This window comes from Lepisosteus oculatus, chromosome 4 (genome assembly GCF_040954835.1).
Source record: "Lepisosteus oculatus isolate fLepOcu1 chromosome 4, fLepOcu1.hap2, whole genome shotgun sequence".
In the NCBI taxonomy this organism is placed as follows: domain Eukaryota; kingdom Metazoa; phylum Chordata; class Actinopteri; order Semionotiformes; family Lepisosteidae; genus Lepisosteus; species Lepisosteus oculatus.
The window spans coordinates 47,275,826-47,299,126 of NC_090699.1; the positions used below are offsets into that span (position 1 = coordinate 47,275,826).

Below are 23,301 nucleotides of genomic sequence, written 5' to 3' on the forward strand. Positions count from 1 at the left end.
ATTGAGAACATTACACGTGGTGTGTGTGTAAACTCCAGGCACTGCACCCAACTTGAACATGAGAAAGACAAGGGGTCCCATTGCAAAGTACCAACAGGGCTTACAGCTGTTACAAAGACATTGTCATATAAGCTCCACAGGTTAATAACAAAAACACAGATATTGTAGATAATTTGTCAGGTAACAGAGCCCATGCATGAGTCAGTTACAGAAGTGATGTTACCCCCTCTGAAATCTAGACAGTGTGAAACTCTGCCACAGCAGAGGAGTTGGTCTTTTGATGTGTGAACCAGTTATCCACTACCCTGGGAGGGGCGCTGTGCTTGGAACTTGTAAGCAACTGGGACTGAATTCTAGCAGGAGTAGGGAGAGCTGCATACATTACATGTCCAGGGTCAGCTTCCAGGGTTTTGTTCTTTTTTAATGATAATATCAATTTCTCTGTCTTTTTTCACAATGCTGGAAACCAAAACTTTCTGAATAGATTTCAAATTATGAAACCATCAAAGTTAAACACGCTCTGAAATAAAACTGAAATGAGTAGTTTGTAAGTCACATACACAGGCTTCAATGATCCAGATAAGAACTCTCATACTAAGTCCTAATAAATTCCAAACTACTTTGGGCTTCATGTACACAAAGTAGAGTTTGTAGTCTCTTTAGACAGTTATACTCGCTGGTGTCCTGTACACCATAAACTGTACAATAAACTCAATAGGTGGTGTTTTAAAGAGTTATGTCCATAGTTTAGAAGTTACAAATATGTGCAATCCATCAATTTAAAAAAAACATACATTATTTTTTATTTCTTAAGCTACAATAGAGAAGGTTGTGACAAAAACAACACTTCAGTCCAAAAGAAACTTGGCACATCTTTCATCTTGATGAAAATGTTGTTTTCTACCCCTGAATGACAGAGACCTTGGAAAGCCTGTAAAAAACTCTAATTATCAAACAACCTTATTCTTGATTAAGACTTATTGTGTACAAAATCAATTAATTTAAACCTTTTTTACTGGTTAAATCTCAGTTATACACAAAGGCCTTGGAGGTGATGATTTTTTCCATTTCTACAGTATCAAAAGAATTGGAATCTTGAGTTTGAGAAAATGGTGAACTTGAAAAAATGAATGTTTTTTCTAGTTACAATTAAACACTCATTCAAAATCTAATTTTTCGTTTTAGCAAGGAGTGTTTTTACCTCTTCAAACTCAAGATAACTTATTTCACAAGTGAAAATCTGTTTGCTTTTTGCAGTTTTTTTCCCTTTCATGAGAATTGTTCCTTCCTCTGTTTCCTAAAATTTATTGTAGTTGCTTTGAAGATGAGAAACACTTTGAAGCAAGTGAAACTGAAAATTTCTAAATCCCATATTTATTTTTTTCAACATACCATAGGTCATGCTGTAAAGCATATATATTCTAACGTCAAGCATTCACTAATCCCTAGCCAATTATTTCTACTCATCAGTATTTTCAGTAACTTCTATTCCCCTTGTTTGGCCTGGCTCAACAGTACAAACAGATTAAAGGGGACCTGATGCCCAAGTGATTCCAGGTATCAAATTTAATAAAGTATGAGCCCTGGCCTGAACAATGCAATATTCCTCATGTGGAACAAGACTCACCTTTGCTATTTAATATTTAAAAATCTGTATGATTCACCTTTGTACCTGAACACTTTCTTATCTGGAAAAGAAAAGTTACTGAAAAAATCATTTATATCATTCCTGATATATCATGCCACAATGTAGTAAATTTTATTTATCTACTCCTATTAATGGAAATTAATAGTTTAATTAATAGGTTTAGGCGGATGCTTCCGTGACTCGCATTTTTCATTACAAAATGCTATATTATTTTATTCACCTTGTTTTCTTTTTTTTTTGTATTTATCTTTAAGGAATAGAATGGATATACAGTTTTAGTAGGTAGCATGAAATGTCTTTCTGTTTATTTCATGTGAAGAACATAGCAAAATTATTTTTACTATGGTATTTAAAATTAAATTTAAAATTTTATTAATTTACCATTTATTTAAAATTACAGTATGTGAAGAAATGTTTTAGTCAAGATATAAACAATTTTGTATCTGTAATGTAAACTAAAAAAACGATAAGAAATTCCCATCAGAGCAGTTCATTACAACCAAGAGAAAAGTGATGGGTGGAGTAGGAGCCAGTTGAAGACACAAGAGATGAAAGGGCAGAGAAGAGGGTTTACACCAGTTACTAAATCCATTTGAACTATTTTTACATGTTTAAGTTAGCACTTTTAACTAATATTGTCACAATCGCTACTCCACCTCTTAAGGGCGCTCCAGCCCTTCCTTGTTCTGCCCCATTCCCCACACCTGATCCTTATTCCAGCCCCTCTTCAGTTCCCCCTTAAAAGCCAGACGCAGATGTCATTCGAGGCTCTTCATTGAATTCTGTTTCGTGAGAACCCAGGCCCTGCTGCGTCTGGCTCCCTTATGCTTTTAACTTTCTGTTCCTGTTCCCCCCGCCGGTCCCAACCCAGTTCCAGTTTTTAAACCCCTGGATGGATCGCCTGGCCATGGACTTATGCTTCAGATTTGGATTCCTCGTTTGGACTTCGTCTTGGATTGTTTGCCCCGGACTCACTTCCCCTAACACCTACACCCCTAGGACATGCCCCCTGTCTCCATATCCGTCTCCTGCATGACTTTTCCCCCAGTGTTTCCTCACAATTACGGATTGTGTCGTGTGCATAGGGCCCGGAAAGAACTGTTCGTGACAGATATACTCAAAGCAATAGTTTTATCATAAGTAAACAAAAATTAAACATTTTAACATTTTTTGCTCAAATCATGTTATACACACATTTTGCCATATTTGTGTTCTTGTAAATATGCCTTGGATACTGAGCCCATCCCATAGCTCCCCTTATTTCCAAGAGAGACTTCAAAGTCATGGAGGCTTTCAGTCTCCATTAATGGTGGCTCTCAAGTTCTGGGGTCTCTTCTTCCTCAGAAGGGACTGGAATAGTAGAGTGGGAGTGGATACGAAGAGATGCCGCCCTCCCCCGGTAGGGGGCATCTTGTCCTGATGTAGCAAAATCAGATGGCCCCATTGGGCCATAGCCATGTACTCTCTAGCTCATCCATTCAATGATGTTGCATGGCTCCACCCATTTGGGATTGGGTTTTAGACTACAGCCTCTGATCCAGTGAGGGTTGTAGGTACAGACCTCCTTCTGGGGCTGGATGAGCTGTTCTCTTGCCTGTACTGTACATTGTACTTCCACCTGTATTGTTGTTTATTATTAGAGCAGTTCTCGCCTATCTAGCAGCATAGTGATGGACAGCCTCCATATGCAGTTGGTCTATCTGTCATTTGAGAGTGATCTGTATTTAACTTGGGAGTGATCTGATCAAAGACTATCTCTGCTGGCATGTGCAGTTTCCTGCTTTGCAGAGCAATAAGCCAGGAGCACCAGGAGAAGCTTTTGGTCCCAATTTATTTCGTTTTTCTTTAAAACTAGTGATAGCTGAGTCCTCAGAATGTGGTTGAATCGCTCCATGACATCATTTCTTTCAGGATGCAGGGACATCTGGCCCATCAACTGGGACACCTAAGACTTGAACTTCTGCCCTTGATCTAAGTGGATTTCGTCCAGAACTCCAAATTGGCTGAAAAACCCTATAATCAGAACATCACACACCCTCTCAACCTCCTAATCAGGCAAGGTGTAGACTAGCCAGTGAAGTGGTCCAACACAAAGCAATTACCCCTCAGTGTCCTTTCTGTATGTAGGCATCATAGCAGCAGCAGAAGTCTTGTCAGATACACCTCCAGTGATGACATTTAGAGAATTTTTGTCATCCAGAAATGTCCTACCTTCAGAGGTAAATGGTAGGCTAATAATACCTTTGTCCATAGTACTGAAGGGACCACTTTTTAAAGTTCTCACCTTATCCGTCTCCTTAACTACTTTAATTCAACTCACACAATGCCTGAGGAAAGAGACTTCCCTCTTGAAGGTGGCACTTCTCCAGCAACCAGCAGCCATGATTCTCTCCAAGACCAAGTGGAGAGCTTGAGGAATGCTGTCAAAAGACCTGCCATGAACCATTAGATAATCAAGATATAGAAGGACACCACCCCCTTTCAAAATGTTCACCTTTTGTTGCCCTAAAAGCCCAAAAAGAAGACAAATAAAATCAGACTTTTTCCAGTTTTATTTTCAAAATGCACCTTGCAACATCTAAGTGAAAAAAGAAAGCACAATTTCTGAAAAAACATATCTAAAAACGTATAAAAACTGGGATGGAGAAAAGAACACCCCCCTGAGTTAATTCTTGGTGGAAGCACCTTTTGCTTGAATTAAAGCCTTGAGTCTGTTTGGATACATCTCTACCAACTTTGTACACCTAGTGCTTTACTGTAGGAATGGTGTTCTTTGAATGGTAAGATGTATTGGGTTTTTGCCAGAACAAAAAGTTCGATTTTGGTCTCATCTGACCACAGCACTTTTAAGGTACTTTTTAGCAAAACATAAACTAGACTTGATATGGCTTTTTTTAAGGAGTGGCTTTTTTCTTGCCACCCTCCCATACAGGCCAGATTTGTGGAGCGCTTGTGATATTGTTGTCACATGCACACAATGACCAGTCTTTGCCATAAAGGCCTGTGCTGTAGCTCATTTAAAGTTGCCATCCACCTCTTGGTAGCCTCTCTGATCAGTCTCCTTCTGGCAGTCATTCAGTTTGGAGGGACGGCCTGATCTAGGCAAGGTCTGAGTGGTGCTATACGCCTTTAACTTCTTAATGGTGGTCTTGACTGTACTTCACGGGATACTTAAAGCCTTTGAAAACTTTTTATACTCATCTCCTGACCTGTGGCTTTCCACGACTTTACCTCAAAGTTCTTTTGAAAGCACCTTTCTGCCCATAGTAGATTCTTTGCTTCGAAACGCACTTCCAAGCAGTGGAATCCTCTAGAAACAGTTCATACTAGAAACATTAGTTCTTTTATTCTGAACTAATCAAAATCACCACAATTGATCACAGGTGGGAGCCAATTAGTTTGTTGTGTGACCTATAAGGTGATTGGTTATACCTATACAAGTATATATATGCAATTGTAAGGGGGGTGTTCACTTATCCATATAAGGTATTTTACTGTTATTAATTATTAATTTTATTATTAATTTTCAGAATGTTTTAGAATTTTATTTTCACTTGGCTAATGTGGGTTACTGTGTGTAAAAAATGGAACAAGCCTAATTTAATTTGTTTTTATTTTCAGAGTGTCATACGACAAAATGTAAAAATTATTAAAGGGGGTGTTGACTTTCTATACCCACTGTAAAGGATAGGAAAGAGAAAGAAGTAAGCTTGGCTAAGGTTACAGGGTGAAAGTCATGGAGCAGTCCAATGCTGGGGAGCAGAACACTACAATACTATCTCTAAACCACCAATCATATTCTATTTAATGCATATTACAGCAGTACTGCCAGTAGATGTCAAATTAGAAACCGTCAGAAATTATCTTCCCATGCTAGTCCTGTTATAAAATTCAATTTAAACTAAATTCATGATAGCTAGCCACTTACTCAGGTTTGTGTTAAAACATACTGGAAAAATCTCAAAACAAAAAACGCTGTATTATTAAAAGGGAAATTAGTGTGTGTTAGTTAATATTTACATTCTTGTTGTCAAACAGCTATGATTCATCTCTTACAATGATCTCTTACAGGAGAACAGTTGTTTAGTAAGATTCTGGTTCAGCAGCACTATCAGTGATATAATTACTTTGCTAAAGTGGACTCCCTTGATAATATAGGCACTGCCATCTCTAAGCTGCTTATCAAGGCTCTGCAGTATTTCCGTGAAGTTACTGACACTGCTAATGAAATTCAGCTCCTGTGGGTGTTATGATTAAATCTATGCAGTCCTATTAACAGACCCACCAAGTGGGGGATGTGACTGACAGGAGTTGTTACATTATCATTTGTAATGCTGTGGAGGAAAAATGTTCTGTTTCAGAATTAATAAACATTAATGTTTGTCCTGGCCTGATCTGAATAGGCTAGACTGACAGAACCAAAACATTCAGTGGAAAACATGCCTGAAACAAACCACAAGACAAAGCCTTGACTTGAGATGTCAACAGGGGTTCTCTTGTCAATGGCTCTGAAAACACAGTATATTTTTAAGTGGGCTGTTATTTCTAATATAAAATGAAAACTTTTTCCTAATATAAGTCTCATTTGCCTGGTTCCATTCATGCACGGAAATGCATTTTCACACAATAACCTTTAAATTGGTGCCCATCAGAGGTGACTTAAACAGTGAATGAACGGTCTTTATGCATTAAGTTGAACAGCTCATAATTTACATTGACAAAAATAATAGTGAAGTGTAACCTATCACATTCTGAGACAATCCTAGCAGTTGTTTTCCAATGATTTCTGCTCATACATTTAAATTGATATAGACAAATACACAAAAAATAAACAAAACTAGAGTTTTCACAAATAGAAAAGGGTATACAAATTTTGAATGTCTCAGTTAAAAAAAACTTGATTAATGCAACATCAAATGAGATTTACTGCTCTATGCAGCCTGAAGACGGTGAAAATGGTACAGCAGTTAAATATGCCGTGCACACCTAGGTGTACATGAAGCAGGTGGTGTTGAACAATGCTGAAAACTTTGCCTTAAATGGCTCCCTGCCATGCTACTCCATAACAGAATAAAAAATGCACAGTTTCATCAAAATATCTTTGTTAAATCAGATGATAAATTGTAGAGAGTTTTTAACAAAAGGAGTAAAAAAAACTGCCTCTCAAGGGTTGTGTAGACAATCAGTACATTGGGAAATGAGAATAATTTTAGATATGCTTTTGCAGGCATCAGTTAGCATTGCAGGTGACATCCTTCAGTCAGCACAAATGGATCTGGACTGAAGGTTTCTGGTTTTCTGGAGCAAAATATCTGATACCTCAAAAGCCCAGGGTGGGCTAATGAAGGGTTCACATGTTGAAAAACTTTTTATCCCCATTTATTGTGGAATTTAAATGAAAATACACTTCTATACATAATCTATACATCTATACACACTTCTGTACATAATTCTTCTATACATAATTGTATTTTTCATGAACAAGCAAATGTTTTCCCCATAGAGAATTACCTTTTAAAATGCAGTTGCTGTAGTAGTGCAATTCATTGAAAACAAATATATGAAGTCAATTCAAAAAGCACAATGTGTGAATTGTGCTGAGGACAACAATGAAAATGGACATTTCATGACTTTACAAATTATTTTATTTTACAGTGAAACATAAGCACACCTTATGGTATAGACGACACTAATTGAAGTGTTGTTTAAAGTAATGTATTGCCTACCTGATTTCACCATCATCTCTCTGCGCTTTCCAGAAGCCCTAACCGGGATCAGCCCCTGAGTGACTCTCTGCGACATTGAGCAAAAAATACTTTTCTATATTTCTCTTTAAGTCTTATTTATCAAATACTGCCAGGCAGAGAGCCTAACATGACTTTTGGCAGTGGGCTGTTAAGCAGCCCCACTTCTTTAACATGTTCTGAGTCTGAGCTAGAATAAACAGTCACATGACCAGGGCACTCCACAGCTCCCTCCCTCCCTGTTAGGAGACACGTCCTCCTCCGCAGAGCAATGTCCTGCTGCGTGGATTAGTTAGAAGCCTGAGTAATCCTTGATGCTGATATTAACATTAAGTCATCAAAGTTCAAACTGTATGCTAATTTGAAAGAAGAATATGTATTTTTATTCCAGAAAGAACATTTGTTGAAACTGTATTTATGGTTTGATTATTTAAATATATGAGCAAAGCAGTATTTTATAAACAGTATTTTTTATATTGCACATGGTAAAAATACCAATCTGTTTAGGTGGAGCAATGCCGCTTTCAAAACTTCAACATGCTTAACTACTTAATCAACTTGAATTTCTAGGCTGTTGATGACAATTGTTTAATTTCCATTCAGCAGATGGAACATACAGTAAGTTTATTTACAGTAAATATAGATAAACATTGGTTCCATTGTACATGTTTGCTGAGTCAACACAAAAGTTTGCAGGATGAAACCTAATTTAAACCTAACTTTGCTCAAGATCCCTGTTTTTCAGATTGAAAATGTAAAAATCAAGGAAAACCCACATATATGAAATGTAGCAGGATCATTTCCAGATTTGGAGACCTAATTAATAGGAATCAGAATTTACTCCTCAAGGTTCACTTTGTAGTTAAATATCTTGAAAAGGTTTCTAAAGATTTCTCGTGATATGTTCAGTTCTAGCCCTGCATTCAGTTAAAGCTTGGTGCAGTAATAGGCATCATCACAAGCTAAGTGTTTCAACCTCACAAACCACAGTGTTTCTATATCAGTGGTGACAGGGGAAGATTGTATAGTAAAAACATATTTATTCGGATGTTCTGCTTTTTTATGTCTTAAAAAACATATTATAAACTATTAATAAGGAGACAAAGAATTTACGATTTGGACTGTCTTTTGTTAGTGCAGACACCTGTTCTTTTAAGAAATATTGCACTTAATCCATCCATTACCTATATGCTTTATTCAATTCAGGATTGCGGGAATGCACTTAATACTGTAACCTACTTAAATCATTTTATTCTTTTAAAGAAGTAGGACAAAACAACTAAACAGTTTATACTGTTTACTGCAGAAATCAGCAGCTGGTAAATAAAAAATGTGTAAAGAGTGTTTTGATCATTGTGCACTTACAAAAGTAATTAACTTTGTGCAGACATACAGTACATCATTGTAAAAAAGGGAAAAACTGAAAAATGGCCCTATTTCACATTACCATTCTGAAGAGATACTTACCAGAGCCATTCAAGTGTTTTTCATTTTCCATACATTGGTGCTCTAAGGAGTACTCTTTCTGTTGACACAGGAAAAAATAACATTTATTTTTTTATATATAAAATTACTGCTAGAATGCTAAATTGTGCATTGATGTGTATTAGTATGACTGAATAAAACATTAACGTTTTATAATGTTATTGAAGCTATTTGTAACAATACAAAATGTAAGGAAGTTTTTGTTTTTTAGACACTCTTATTGGTATTGAACATTCAAAGCACGTGGTCAAAGTTGGCTTGCACTACTGAAAGCTTTTCCATATTGCGTCTGAGCAGTATGAACATTTTACAGGATGAATTCAAAAAGGCTTTTTGGATGTCTTCATGATTCTGTGAAAGCACATTGTGCTGGTGATGGTGGTGTTATTGGTTGCTAGGAGAGACTCACTCGGGCTTGGTACTTTGACAAGGCGTTCTCTGTCTGCAGCCTTACCCAACTTCTTTGCAAGTACACTTCTTTTAATCCACTAGGGAAGCGTGATGGGAATATTTTACTGGTTAGTACATAATAGTGAAAGGTCTTTTTCAATATGCCAGTTATTGGCTGCTCCTTTTACATATTTTTGAGGTACTCATGTATAGAGTATCTGACAGTTGCAGAAATGCCTTTATATCTCTTTACATCAAAATGTTATGCTTAAATCATGCATGAAACTACTGCTCAGATTTAACAAATGAGATGTGCATGTGTTTCTTTTTGTTATATTAATGCTACCTCCTACACATTCAAAATTTAGACATACATACTATAACAAGATAACACCAGAATATGGAATCAAATGCATAAATATGAATAAATATCAAGATAATTAATTATAATAAACACCATTTGTGTTTAACTTAGAAAAAAAATTAAATCTTAAATTAATTCAAATTTAATCAAAATTGTCAACTTTTGCATGTTTTCTTTTGCTGATTCTAACGCACTTCTCTGAAGTACCTTGGCCAAATGCTTAGCTGCTTAAGAGTTAATTGAATTCTCAAGATATATTTTTGTAACAGTTTTAATGTCATTCTCTTTATTTTCTGACCAATATATATTAGTGACCAATAGCAGATACTGATGCTATACAGTATATCAACTTTTTAAAGTTCTAGGACCCTTCTCCTTGAGCAGGTTGTCAGATTGCCACAGAGTCACCAGTATACCCACCGACTTGTACAAAACAGATAGAGTACATATTTGTAACTTTTATTCTAATGCACTACTTGCAACCACCATAAGGTATTGCTGTACACACATTAAAAACAAATAGAATCTAACAACACAGTCCTAAACAACCAAAAGATGAAGAAGACCAAAAAAACACAGAGCACTGCTCACTGTAAAAAACTACACTGAAAGGGCTAACTCGAAAAAGGGAGAAATTGAGAATGAACCGATAATGACAAGTCTCAGAGAAAGTCAGAAATGAGACTGTCTAAAAGCAAATGAATGAAGGTGATGAAGTCAAGTATGTGAATATTAATAGGTGGAAACACGGTAATCATTCTGGGGAAACTGAATGAGTTGACAAGGAAGATGGTCATTGGGGACATGCAGCTAGAATTATTGCTTTGCAAAGCTGCAGGAGATTTTGCATTCCATTGAGTTAAAACTTACAGACTTGTCCTCCTCCTGTGGAGATAATAGTATAACCCCCTGGCATTTTCTGATCTTAATGAGAGTACAAGAATTGATGATGGGGAAAGGAAGATGAGTCTGATAGGAGAGGCTAAAATTGGGAGAGGCAGATATTCTGAGCGTGAGCACTGTAGTGATGACTGAGAGGTGCCGTAGGTAATGGAGATGATAAAATGTAAGCCTGAAAATGGGCAGCAGAAGAGCGCGGTATCATGCACCCCAGTAGACTGTCAATCCTCTGTTGCAGGGGAGGGAGTTAATGATATTTGCAAAACAGGGAGCCACCAAAGCAAATTTTTGATTATTTCTTCAGGTTATGGCTTATTTGAGCAATCTCGTTTTTCTGCTGTGGTTGTGGCCTGACTGGTATTTATAATTTATTTTTTGTGTAAATATGGTTACTGTACCTCTGTATTCTTCTTTTTTTCTTTCCCAGTCTAAAATCATTGTTATAGTTTTTAACAGCACGTTCTGGGATGATAGATGTGAAAATGTCATGTGGAGAGGAAACATAAACTCCGGGTGGGAGAAAATAAACCTTTGGGTATCCAGGTCCAGTGGTTCTCTTATAGCTGGGCAGTGAGATTAGGTAACTTATAAATCATAGACACTCTCTTTTTCAAATCATTTGTTTGCAATATGACTCACTGTCCCACTGGGGAGCAGCCTGGGGTTACCAGTGCTGAGGTTGGCTTTGGTTGGCTACTCACAGATATTTTCAGGAGAGGACATGTTATGTTCTTAGTGTTATTGTGTGTGTTTTCAGCAACGGTTGTATTAGTTACAACAGGGTGTTCATTATATGTTTTCACAAGTTGCCATAGAGTCATGTGAGAACTGGCAAAAATCAAGTCAGTCTATGGAGCAACACGTTGGCAATGACACAGTAGTCTTTTGTTAGATAAATTGTTAAACCTTTATGCATTTCACCTTTTCTGTATGTAACACAGTAAAGGTGATACAATGACAGAGTGATTAAAATAGAGATGTGCAGGCATGATATCGGAATCAAGATTGATGCACTAACCACATACTGTATGCCCTAACCTTTCTGGTCTTTATATGAGAGGAAGCCCAGATACTAGAAGACCTTGAGGGTAAATAGTAGGCATGGGGTGGTGATTGCTGTGAACGAGGAGACTGGCCCACTGTGGACTGGTGAATCCACAAGTAAGGTGGAGTAAGTGTTAGCAACCATGTAAGGAGCTCAGAAAGAGGTCACTGAAGACAAGTAGGAGTCCGGATATCTGGAGAGGGCTTGACTCTCAGGAGCCTGGATGATCAGGACAGTGTGTGGGAGCTTGTATAAAGCAGGTTAGACTACTGCAATGCCCTACTATCAGGGAGCACCCATCACTCTTTCACCACCTTACAGTGAATTCAGATTGCAGCAGCTAGAATTGTTACTAGGAGCAGAAAGTATGACCATATAGCCCATATACTTAGCTCTCTTCATTGGCTTCCTGTCAGGTACAGGGCAAACTTCAAAATCCTTCTACTTACTTATAAGGCACCTGTCTATCTAATGGAACTTATTAATGTATACATCCAAGTTGCCGCTTAGATCACAGAATGCAGGTCTTCTTCATATTCCAAGCATTAATAAAAGAACAGTTGGCGGTAAAGCCTATAGTTACAGGGCCCCTAGCTTATGGAACAGTCTCCCACCCAATATTCGGGATGCTGAGTCAATCTCATTATTCAAATCCAGACTGAAAACCTATTATTTCAGCCCAGCCTACTCACACCTTACATCATAGCCTGCTGCAACCATGGCTGCTGGTGCTGCTGTACATGCCACTGTGTGTCTCTGTGTTGGCCCACAAGGTAAATACATCTGTGCTGACCAAATTATGCTATTCTTCTCCCCACATGTCCGGATGGCGCCTGGCCTGGGCACCATCTGACTTGAATGCTGCATCACTGCCACGGGCACGAGGGACAGTGAGTCCCAGTGCAGATTGACACAGTGGGGTGATAGAGGGGCAGGTCCTATGCTGACAGCAGAAATAAGGATTGGGGAAGGGAGAAACAACAAAGATAGGCTGGTTCTGTAAGTGCAGAGGGTTGAAAAGGCACTTACAGATGTGCAGCTCCACCTGGACGTTGTTTTTCTCAGTGTCTGACAGGTGATTAGTGGCTTTCCTGCTATCTGAATTTAAGTTTGTGATTTCACTGCCCTGTGACCTGGAATTCATTCTACAGTTCTGTCGTTACACACATCTGGGGAGACTGTATCCTGGAGTCTCTAATCATTTCCTAGAGCATGTGCGCTCTAGGACTGGACACCCAGCTTTCGCTGACACCAAAATCTTCAGAATACTCTACTGGGAGATATGTTTGGACCACAACCATTACCTATCAGAGAACTTTTACCCTTTTTTTCGTAATCTCGCCTAGGACTTTTTGTTGTTCTTTCTCCTTTGGGGAAAAACAATTAGCTACCTGCTGAGTTCAGGGCTCCTGTTTTGCTAACAACAGATATGAGGATTCCTCCATTATTGCTACCTCATGGTATATGAGAACTTACCACTCAGGATTTCCTAACCTTCTACCAGAAGGTTCCAGCTACTGTCAGATGCTGACAGGTGCCTCCGGTGTACAGTGAAATTAGGAGTGAGGAAAAATATCCCTTTCATTGTCTCCATAAGACACTCATTCTGTTTACCCCAGACTCCCTCTAGAGTTTGTAGCCACATACTGGGTTAACTAACCAAAACATTTCATTTAACCTGTCCACTACAGAGAAATAGCTTGTCTTGCCCTCTTCTCTTCTCTTGCTTCTTGACAGGAAATCTCTAACGCCTAAGTGCAAAGGAGGCTTCCCCTAAAGAACTGCTTCTCCTTCAACTAGGGACCAGAGCTCCTACTCGAAGGAGCTAATCCTGGGTAACACCTGTTCTTTACTTCTCCCTGTATTGCTCCTACCTTCTTTTGGAATCACCAAGCTATGCAGAACCTATAGAGATATAGCTCTTAACCTAACCTTGCAATCCTTTACTGAGACTGATATTTTACCTAAGGCTTCTCTACAAGCAATCTATAGCCATCCACATCTGGGGAAACTCAGAACTCCTGCAGGATTTTGACCTGACAATCTGGTTGTTTAACTTTTTCCTTTCTGGAGTGTGATAGAACCCAGCCCTGTGTCTGTGATCTTAAGTCTTAAGATTTTAGCTGTGCAACTACTCGGTGGGTCTTGTTTTACTAGGGCTACTTGAATAATAACTCATAGCTTGCAAGTGACCCTGACACAACAGCTACAGATTCTCCTATTCCTTCACCCTATTGGTCTCTCGGTCCTTGACAGGGACCTAAATGCCTAATCCAATGGTGCTAGGACAGCTTCTCTTCAAGAGCAGTGCTCCTATTGAACAATATGAAAGACATGTGATTCTACCTAATTAGAGCTACAGTACTTATAGGGAGTGCTTTACATGGCTTTATAGAATCCTAAAACCATGTAAACTCCCAGTTATTGCTATCCTGCTACAATAGGAAACAGTAATTGCTCACCTCTGTACTTTCAACACAGTTTAATCTAAAATAAAAGACAGTGACTGATCACAGTTTCAATCAACTTTTAATCCTACAATCTGAATACACGTTTCCTTTGTAATTTTTAAAATCCTTTTAGGAAGGACATAAACTTATAAGGGAAACATTTTCCATAACCATGACATATAGCAGCCCATAAAAGCATGGAGGATTGAATATTGCATTTCAAGGTGAACTATAAGACACTTAGCTGCTGGTGTAATGTTTCTAGAAGTGGTCATTTGACCTTTCAAATCTGAACTGTGCGAGTCCTGTTAATGTTTTATTAAAAGTGTTGGAAATTTCTTTTTTTTTTTCATTCAATGCTGTGCCGGTGACATTACATCCCTAATAAACTTGGGAACAAAAAAGTTTTTTATAGATTTTGATCCAGGTTTCAAGATCTTGTTACAGCTCCTGTTATCACATTACGCTTACTACAAAGACAATTAATACAGGCTTTGGAGAGGAGAGCAGCAACACTATTATTATTCAGGCACAAAATTACAAGTGTAACAAATTGGTGTTTCTTACAACTGATCATTTGTTTTTGTTAATAGAATTGATATACAATGTGGGCTTATTGAAGACATACTGTATTAACCCTTAGTAAGCAGAATAGCAACAGGTTTTCATTCACAATAAATTGTAGGGGCAGCATATTCTGCTGCTATATTTTCTGCTATACTAATTTGATATGCTTCTGAACATATTGTAGAAATATCCATTAATTTCTTTATGGAGCATATTACCAGGAGTTTATAATACAAATGTATAATACCCTTTAACATACATTTTAATTACCAGAGTCTCTGGTTTGATCTTTTAAGTATCACTACAGTAGCTTTATTTACATTTGCTGTCCAAATTGTCACTGACACTGACCTTGTTGACATGAGCTAAACTAATATTTTCTTGAACAGCACTTTGTAACTTTAATTTCATACGATATTTTCTGGACACTCCACTCAAAGCACTATTACAGGTAATGGGGACTCTCACCACCACCAATGTGCAGCATCCACCTGGATGATGCGATGGCAGCCATAGTGCGCCAGAACGCTCACCACACATCAGCTATCAGTGGGGAGAAGAACAATGTAATGAAGCCAATTCATAGATTGGGGATTATTAGGAGGCCTTGATTGGTAAGGGCCAATGGGAAATTTGGCCAGGATGCAGGGGTTACACACCTACTCTTTTCAGAAACGCCCTGGGAATTTTAATGACAACAGAGAGTCAGGACCTCAGCTTTAAGGCTCATCCCAAGGAAGGCACCTTTTTACAGTATTGTGTCCCTGTCACTATACTGAGGCATTAGGACCCACATAGATGGCAGGGTGAGCGCCCCCTGCTGGCCCCACTAACACCTCTTCAAGCAGCAGCCTTAGTTTTTCCCAAGAGGCTTCTCCTCCAGGTACTGACAAGGCTCACACCTGCTTAGCTTCAGTGGGCTGCCAATTGTGAGTTGCAGGGTGATATGGCTGCTGGCATAAATAATGTCACCTATGAATAATCAGCAAAGATTGCTGGTAATGTATAAGTGTCCCAGACATCTTAGAAAGTATTGTGTACTGCTGTAGGTTTATCATTTTTGATCATGCTTTTTTAGTGTCTCATAGTTTTGACACATCTATATGTAATTTCCTCACAACCTATGTATTTAAACCGAGCATTAACATAAAATGGGATATGTCAAACATGAAATGAAGTAATATAAATAATACTTAGATGGCAACATGATGGTACAGTGGTTTGTATTTTGTATTTTTGTATTTGCTTGGGCCCTGGGTTCAGTTCTGGACCTGGGGTGCTATCTGTGTGGAGGTTGTATGTTGTCTCTCTTTTTGCTTTGGTTTCCTCTGGGTTCTCTGGTTTCCTCCCACAGTCCACACATAATGGTAAGTTAATTGGCTCCTGGGAAAAGTGGCTCTGGTGTGAATGTGTGTGACTTTGTTCTTTGTGTGCCCTTTGATGGCCCAGCATCCAATTCAGGGTACATCCTGCCTTGCACCCATTGCTTGCCCTGAAAGGCTCCAGGTCCATAAATTAACATAATACTTAGAAATATTTTTGGAACTCTGTCCTGTGTTGCTAACTTTTAATCAAACAGTTTATAAGAAATAGTCGGCTATAGCTTTTGCAGTGTGTGGTTTGCAAGATGCTTGTTTTTTTAGATACAGACATGGAGGGAGAGTTCTGTGAATAATTTCAGCTAGATGATTGCCTTGAAAACACCTGGTACTTACAGATCCAGCCGTTCGTGATGCGTGCTGGATAATGCAGTCTATTGTGGCGCTCACATTGCAGGACGCTGCACGTTTTTAAAATATTTATCTGTCGGACTGCACTGCTTTGTAAAACTGCCAGGTGGAGCAGCGAATGCTTAATATTGCATGTGAAAGCATTTGGGCTGTTGCAAGAAAATGCCTGGTTTCCAATCCTGCTCATTGTTGAGTGACAATCTTTTTCCAGTTATAGAATTTAAGTTGTATACTATTTAGACTTTTATTAATTTTAAACTGTATATTACACTATTTTAAATATTACATTAAAGTAAAAAGAGGAATATTATATAAAAACTACATTACTCTCAGTTTGATACAGTATATGAAAAATAGTTCATTATTCTACTGTGGATTGTTGTGAACTGATGTGATTCTTTCAGGCTTTTTCACAATTGAAATGATCCTGATGCGAATTTCAGCATCAAGAAATCAGCATTTTAGCTTAAAATTTTGATGTTGATGGTACTAGATGTTTAAATGAAAGTTGTGAAAATATTTACAAATCGTGATCTTTAAAATGCCTGTGGTTTAAGGGCTCTGTGTCATTTGTCCTGAAACGGAGTCTCATAAATCAGTGTTTTAATAATTAATAATAATAGATGTTTTAATAATCATAATAGGCATATATATCATTATAGTATGTACGATTTTGTTTTAAGGCTTGTTGTAAAGGCTTGTGGTAAATTGCCCTACTGAGATGAATAAAGTATTTTGAATTGAATTTAATTAAACCGGTTGAAATGGTTTTTATTCCTACTGTCGGCAGTATTCACATTTGCATATTCATGTTGCTAATAATATCATTTAATGTTGAACACATTGTGATATATGAAAATAATAAAAAAAGTCAGTATAGTGTACATCATTTTTACTATTTTATTTTTAAAAAGGAGTCTGTTAGAAGAAAAACTTGTACCTTGAGCAGGAATCAAACATACAGTACACTTTCAGGGGGTAAAGCCATCCACCAAATCCACTGTACCAACACACTACTTGGAAACATAGCTGAAATGGACAGGTCAAAATGTTTCCAAAGTAATCATGAATGAATGAGTCAAAGAAATTGATGCAGATGTCTACAAAGACAGTGGAATACGGTAATACTACCAGCTATATAAATATATTATATTTAGATCCTTTAATATCTTTATTAATTTCTTCAGTTACGTGATTCCATATTATATTCCCTATTAAGCGGACTTTAAAAATGACACATTTTCTTTCGTGAAATAATGACAGCAAGTATTCATAGAAAAAGGTTAAAACATTTTATAAAGTATATGAACGTAATATAGTCAGAACACGTATGACAAAACATTTCCAAAATAACCACAGGAAGTGACCAAGTTAAAGATTTTGACGCATAAAATGTCCAGCCATATACAGTATACGTTCAGAGACGTTATGCTCCAGCTATTTACGTTTCGTTGTAAAATTCATATTATTAATATTCCATATTAAGAAGACTTAATCATGCACAATAGAGAGATTAAATGAAGCAATAATTTCACTAACATCTAATGCACCACAAGTGCCACCTATCGATCATCTTTGGCCAGTGAATCACATGACATAGTAAAGCGCAGACCCTGTAGTGCATTACAAGGTTTTTAACGTGGAAAAACAAAGAGATTAGATGTGATAGGACAATAATTTAATTCTGACCATAATATGGTAACCTTTGATACTTTACCATAAAGATTGATTCTAAAATTAGTGCAAAAGTTTAAGAAAAAACATTAAAAAGGAATGAGGCAAAGCTCACCTGTTGTGAATTGGGAAAAGATTAACACAGATGCAATAGAAGGATGATTATATTTCAAAAACATGTAAAAGATTCCAAACAAATTCACCCCTTAAACAGAAAGGATCAAGTCTAAAAAACATAACCTAAGGGCCAAAGACAGAAAAAGGGTATACTGTACCAAGCTTGAGGCATAACTGAACAGCAAGATATTACATAAATAGATAATACAGAGAGAAAAAAAATATTGCATTACAAGATAAAGATAATGCAAAACATTTAAATCAAATGTTTTTCTGTTATACTAGAAGAAAAAAATAAATATTAAATTTGCCAAAAAAATCTCATACAATTATTTGACAAAAATGCTTACTTTATTACATTACTATCCACCATGTTGAAGTACAGTAGGAGCTTGTATGTATTGGGCCATTTTAATGTGATTGACACTGACGTTTTCCAGCAACTAGAAAAATGTAAAACTTACAGTACATACTGTATCACCAGGGTCTGATGGCACTTTACAGACATAGTTAAGGAAGTACGTTTCCTTAATCAGCTCTGACTAGGAAAGAGGAAAGGATACTAGGAAACACTTTTTCAGACAAAGTTGTGAGTGTCTGGGATAAGTTTTCCAATCAGGGAGGTGAAGCCCATACTATGGTTCTTTCAAGAAATGATTGGAAAGAAATCTAGATTCCCTTAGCTACTAAACTAGCAAACAAGCAAGAAGGTGGCCTCCTCTTGTTCACATCCTTTGTTATTTTCTTATTTATCTTATAGTTCTGTTTTAATGCTGCTAATGAAGATGGTGCTCATGTGCAGGGATATGTAGAGTCCAGGATAACAATGCCACCTACTGGAATTTTTATACTTATTTTTTTCCTCCACCTACTGCAATTTATTTTTTATAATTACCGGACTTTATCTCATATTGAACAGATCGACACTACTAGAATCATTTGGTTTATTGTTATCTGGTATGACATTTATGGAAAAAATGTAAACAAATCATAAGAGGTAAGATTGAATCCTGAAGATGAATTCAGAGTGATGTTCCTTAAGCACAAAAATAAAAAAATAATGTTAATATAACATCTTGAACCTCTTTTTGTGATACAAGGGTATTACAAATGGTTGAATTTAGCAAATCTTTTAACAATTTTAATGATAGCATTTTATTTTTGTTTTTAAATTTTGTTTTGAGTTTGTGTCCCTAAAGGGAGAGTGACAAAGAGAAGAGACCACATTTATGGTTTTACCAATTCCAGCTCTAGTTCTGAACCTTTCTTATGTGAGATGACATAATTACGTATCACAGGAAAATTTTTGATGATGTTTCATGCTTTTCTGTTAACAGACCCATGTGTCATCACATGACTGGTGAATCTCTGCAGGCTTGCATGGTTTAACACCAAAGCTTTATTTTGTTCTTTGTGATCATTTCAGTAAAGTTTTCCATTTACTGGAACAGTCCTGCTGAGCCCTGTTTGACAAGCCAAGTCCTTCCTCACAGCGGCAGTTATAGAAACTGAATGGAAGCAGTCTGAGTAGCTGTCTTGTCTTACTGTCAAAAGGCCTCAGGCAGAAGAGTTAACAATGACAACTGGCTACTAGGATGCCCTGTCACTAATGTCTGTTTGGCACTTGAAATACAGAAGAAAAAAGAAAGCTCCTTTCTGTGCTTTTACAACCACAAAATAATTAATTTCTCTGTATCAAAAATATAATTCAGGTTTACGGTACATAAAAAGATGTTAGTAAGTGCGGATATTTCACAACCAATATGCCAGGATTGTGGCTCAGGTTTAGGACTACAGTTGACTTCAGCTGTTTTTGTTTGACCCTGCTTTTTCTTTGTGACTATTCTTCATTTGTCCATCCAAATATCTGGAGACTCAAAAGAAGACTGACTACTGGGCCTTTCCTCAGTTAAGAAGAAACTGAACAAACGCATGTCTCTTGAGTCTGCTAAACTGGGCAAAAGAAAGTTACAGAATTGTGGACCAAGTTGGATTGTCTAGAAAATTCTTAACAATTCTTTCTTACGCAGCTATATTGGAAATCAATCTTTTTAGCAAATAATTAAATTTGTTACTTTATAACAAATATTAGTTTGATGGCAGTTTAGGTACCCATCCAATACCTACGTATGAGTCACAATGCATATTTTCTGGATATTTCTGATTTTATTATACATTTTGGACATTCAATTTGATCGAAAAAAGTGTTTTCATTTACCTAGTCTATCAACTGCAGTAGCTACTGTACTGGAAACATGTATCGCGTATATCTCTGAGCTAAAGGAATTTGTACAGTACATGAAATTTAGGTGAATCTCCTGGGATCTGAAATATTTCACTTTAATTGTATCTCACTTTTCAGTTGCTGTACAGTAGGTCCTCTTCTACTCAAAACAGTACGTACTGCCACCACAAATTGTCATGATCGTCTTCCCTCCTCTAGAGGGCGCTCCTACCCTTTTGTATTCCCATTAGTTTAAGTTCCTACACCTGTGTCTTGTTACCATTTTTTATTATTTAAGCTTGCCATCTCTGCTTTTCAGGGCTCAGTATTGGAAACTGGTACCTTTGAGGATTATTAATTTTTTCGAAGACATAAACAGTGCAGGTATTTTAATTAAAGCAAATCCAAAGAAATAAACAATCTCCATCTGCGTTAATGCCGCCATAGCTGGTCAATGGACAGAGTCCTGTGACACAGAAGGTGCAAATTACAAATCAAAAGGAAACAAGATGGGAGCCAAGTTTAAGATGTACTGCTGAATACTGTTGTATAACACATTATCATAAATAGTACAGAAGTGAGAAGATTTGTGGACCCAAACCGTATCATATGTACATGAAGTAAAACAATTTTATTTAATACACCACACTTCACAACAGTTTGCCACAGAGTGCTTTACAGAATTATCCAGTAGTTGACAATATTGCACAGCAACACTAGACCATGTGGGTTTGGAGAAGAGGAAAACACAAAATCCCAGTATGAAAAATTAAAACTCTGGGGCTCTCAGGTCCAATGGTTCCTTTCCCTGCCAGGCAGGGAGCTTATGGTAAATTAATGTACTATTTCTTCAAAGTCAAGGGATGGGAACCTTCTGTCCTGGGTTTGTCCTTTTGCCAGTGTTTTCTAATTGCTTACACTTATATAGTGCTTTTCTGGAAACTCCACTCAAATGGACTCCCCTCCACCACCAACAACGTGCAGCATCCACCTGAATGATGCGACGGCAGTCATTACGCTCACTATACATCAACTATCAGTGGAGAGGAGAACAGAGTGATGAAGCCAATTTAGAGATATGGATTATTAGGAGGCCATGATTGGCAAAGGCCAATGGGACATTTGGCCAGGACGGCAGGGTAACACCCCCACTCTTTTCAAGAAGCGCCCAGGAAATTTGTAATGACCACGGTGAGTCAGGACCTCGGTTTTACGTCTCATCTGAAAGATGGCACCTATTTTACTGTATAGTGTCCCCTTCACTATATTTGGGTATTAGGACTCACACAGACCTCAGGATGAGCGCACCCTGCTGGCCCCACTAACACCATTTCCAGCAGCAACCTTAGTTTTTCCCAGGAGGTCTCAATCCAGGTACTGGCTAGGCTCACACCTGCTTGAAAAACTAAACAGTTCTATACACATATAATACACATATAACTGGCATCAGTGGGCTGCCAGTTGTGAGCTGCAGGATGATATATCTGCTATCAGAATGACGTGCGATGACACCAGACTTGGGACTACAGTCTGTCAGAAGATTTTCTGTTTTTTCAACATCTCCATAAACTCTGACCCTTGTAAACCTGACATTAGCAGACTAGACTGGTTCAATGAGTGAAAAGACAATTTGTGAGTTCAAAAGACAGTAAAGTCTAATAGAAGTTCCCCCACGTAGGCTCATTGTTGGTGCAGGTGTACTTCTAATGTGACCTTTGTCACTGTTCATCTTTGTTCAAGCATGTGTTATGTGTTGGTTTCTTTATTTTGACACATCTTGTGGTCACAATGGTGTCTAGTGCTACACACTGGAACACTGCTAGCCTTTGGTGCCTAAAACTTTCCCAAGAATCCTCTGAAATGACCATAATCACTGTAAAGCTGCAAGGTGCATTATTTTCCTCGAAAGCTTTTTAAGTATGTACAGTAAGATAGTTAAAATTAGCAGTGTATAGAATATGTAAACTATGGTGTTCCAGACATTAGCTGTAAACATTTATAAACAGTTTAATGTAAAAATGTGCAAACAACATTTGAAAAAGTTTAAGTTATAGAAAAACATTGCTTTAATCTATTAATAATTATTTCTGACTGTTACTTTAACTAGTTGATGTTTTGAATAAGCTGTCGGAAGAGCATGTTAATCTCATGGAATTTAAGATAGATAGTCATGGCCATTGGTGTGTGTTTGTTTATTACCAGTATGTATGTTATTATTTTAGGAACAAACGGTCACGATCATAATCCCTCCTCTTAAGGGCACTCCGGCTCTTTATTATTTTGCTGATTACTTGCACCTGCCCCCAGTCTTGCCCCTCCTTATTTAAGCCAGACATTCTCGCTATTACGGGTTTAGCATTGGGAGATGGACGCCCGGAAGCCTGCCTACCAGCGGGTCCAGGAGTGACCCGATGGTATAGACTTCATCACGGTGTCCAGACCACCTTCCTGTTTTTATTCTCCGTCCCTGTACCGGATCCTATTCCAGTTTTTAACCTTGTCTTGTTTAGTCTCAGATGGATCACCTGGTTTTGGACCTTGGACTTCACCCTGGATTTCCCCCCTGGACTCCTTGGACTTGTCTGCCTTGGCCATGCCCCCCAAACACCAGTTCACTGTCGTCACTCAATCCTGATTGTCAACTTGCCCTGATCCTCGTCTCCTCCCTTGATGTCCTTCTCCACTTACTTCCGGATTATACCGTCTGCATAGGGTCCTGAACTACGCTTCACGGGAGCCTGGACCAGCTCCTGTTACACAAACTGGCTCCGTTATGGTTTTAATTTTCTGTTCCTGATTCCCCCCGCCGGTTCCGACCTGGTTCCTGTTCCTTATTCCCCCCGGATGGATCGGCTGGCTATGGACTTTTGCCTCTGTTTTTGATTATCCGTTTGGATTTTCAATATGGATTGTTCGGCCCAGACTCACTTCCCCTGGACACCTGGACTCCTTGGACACGCCCC

General features: G+C 37.9%; 1 protein-coding gene across 3 annotated transcripts in view; it reads right to left on the reverse strand.

Annotated features, from left to right (window-relative positions):
• si:ch211-236d3.4 (actin-associated protein FAM107A) overlaps positions 1-23,301 on the reverse strand; it is a 52,021-nt gene that overhangs the window by 12,138 nt on the left and 16,582 nt on the right. For 2 of the 3 annotated variants that reach the window (XM_015347074.2, XM_015347076.2), the window contains exon 2: positions 8,860-8,917. In XM_015347074.2, coding sequence (XP_015202560.1) covers positions 8,860-8,917 — 58 coding nt within the window. Of the gene's footprint in view, positions 1-7,374; positions 7,591-8,859; positions 8,918-23,301 lie in introns of those variants that run through there. The other variant, XM_015347075.2, reaches the window with a different exon arrangement.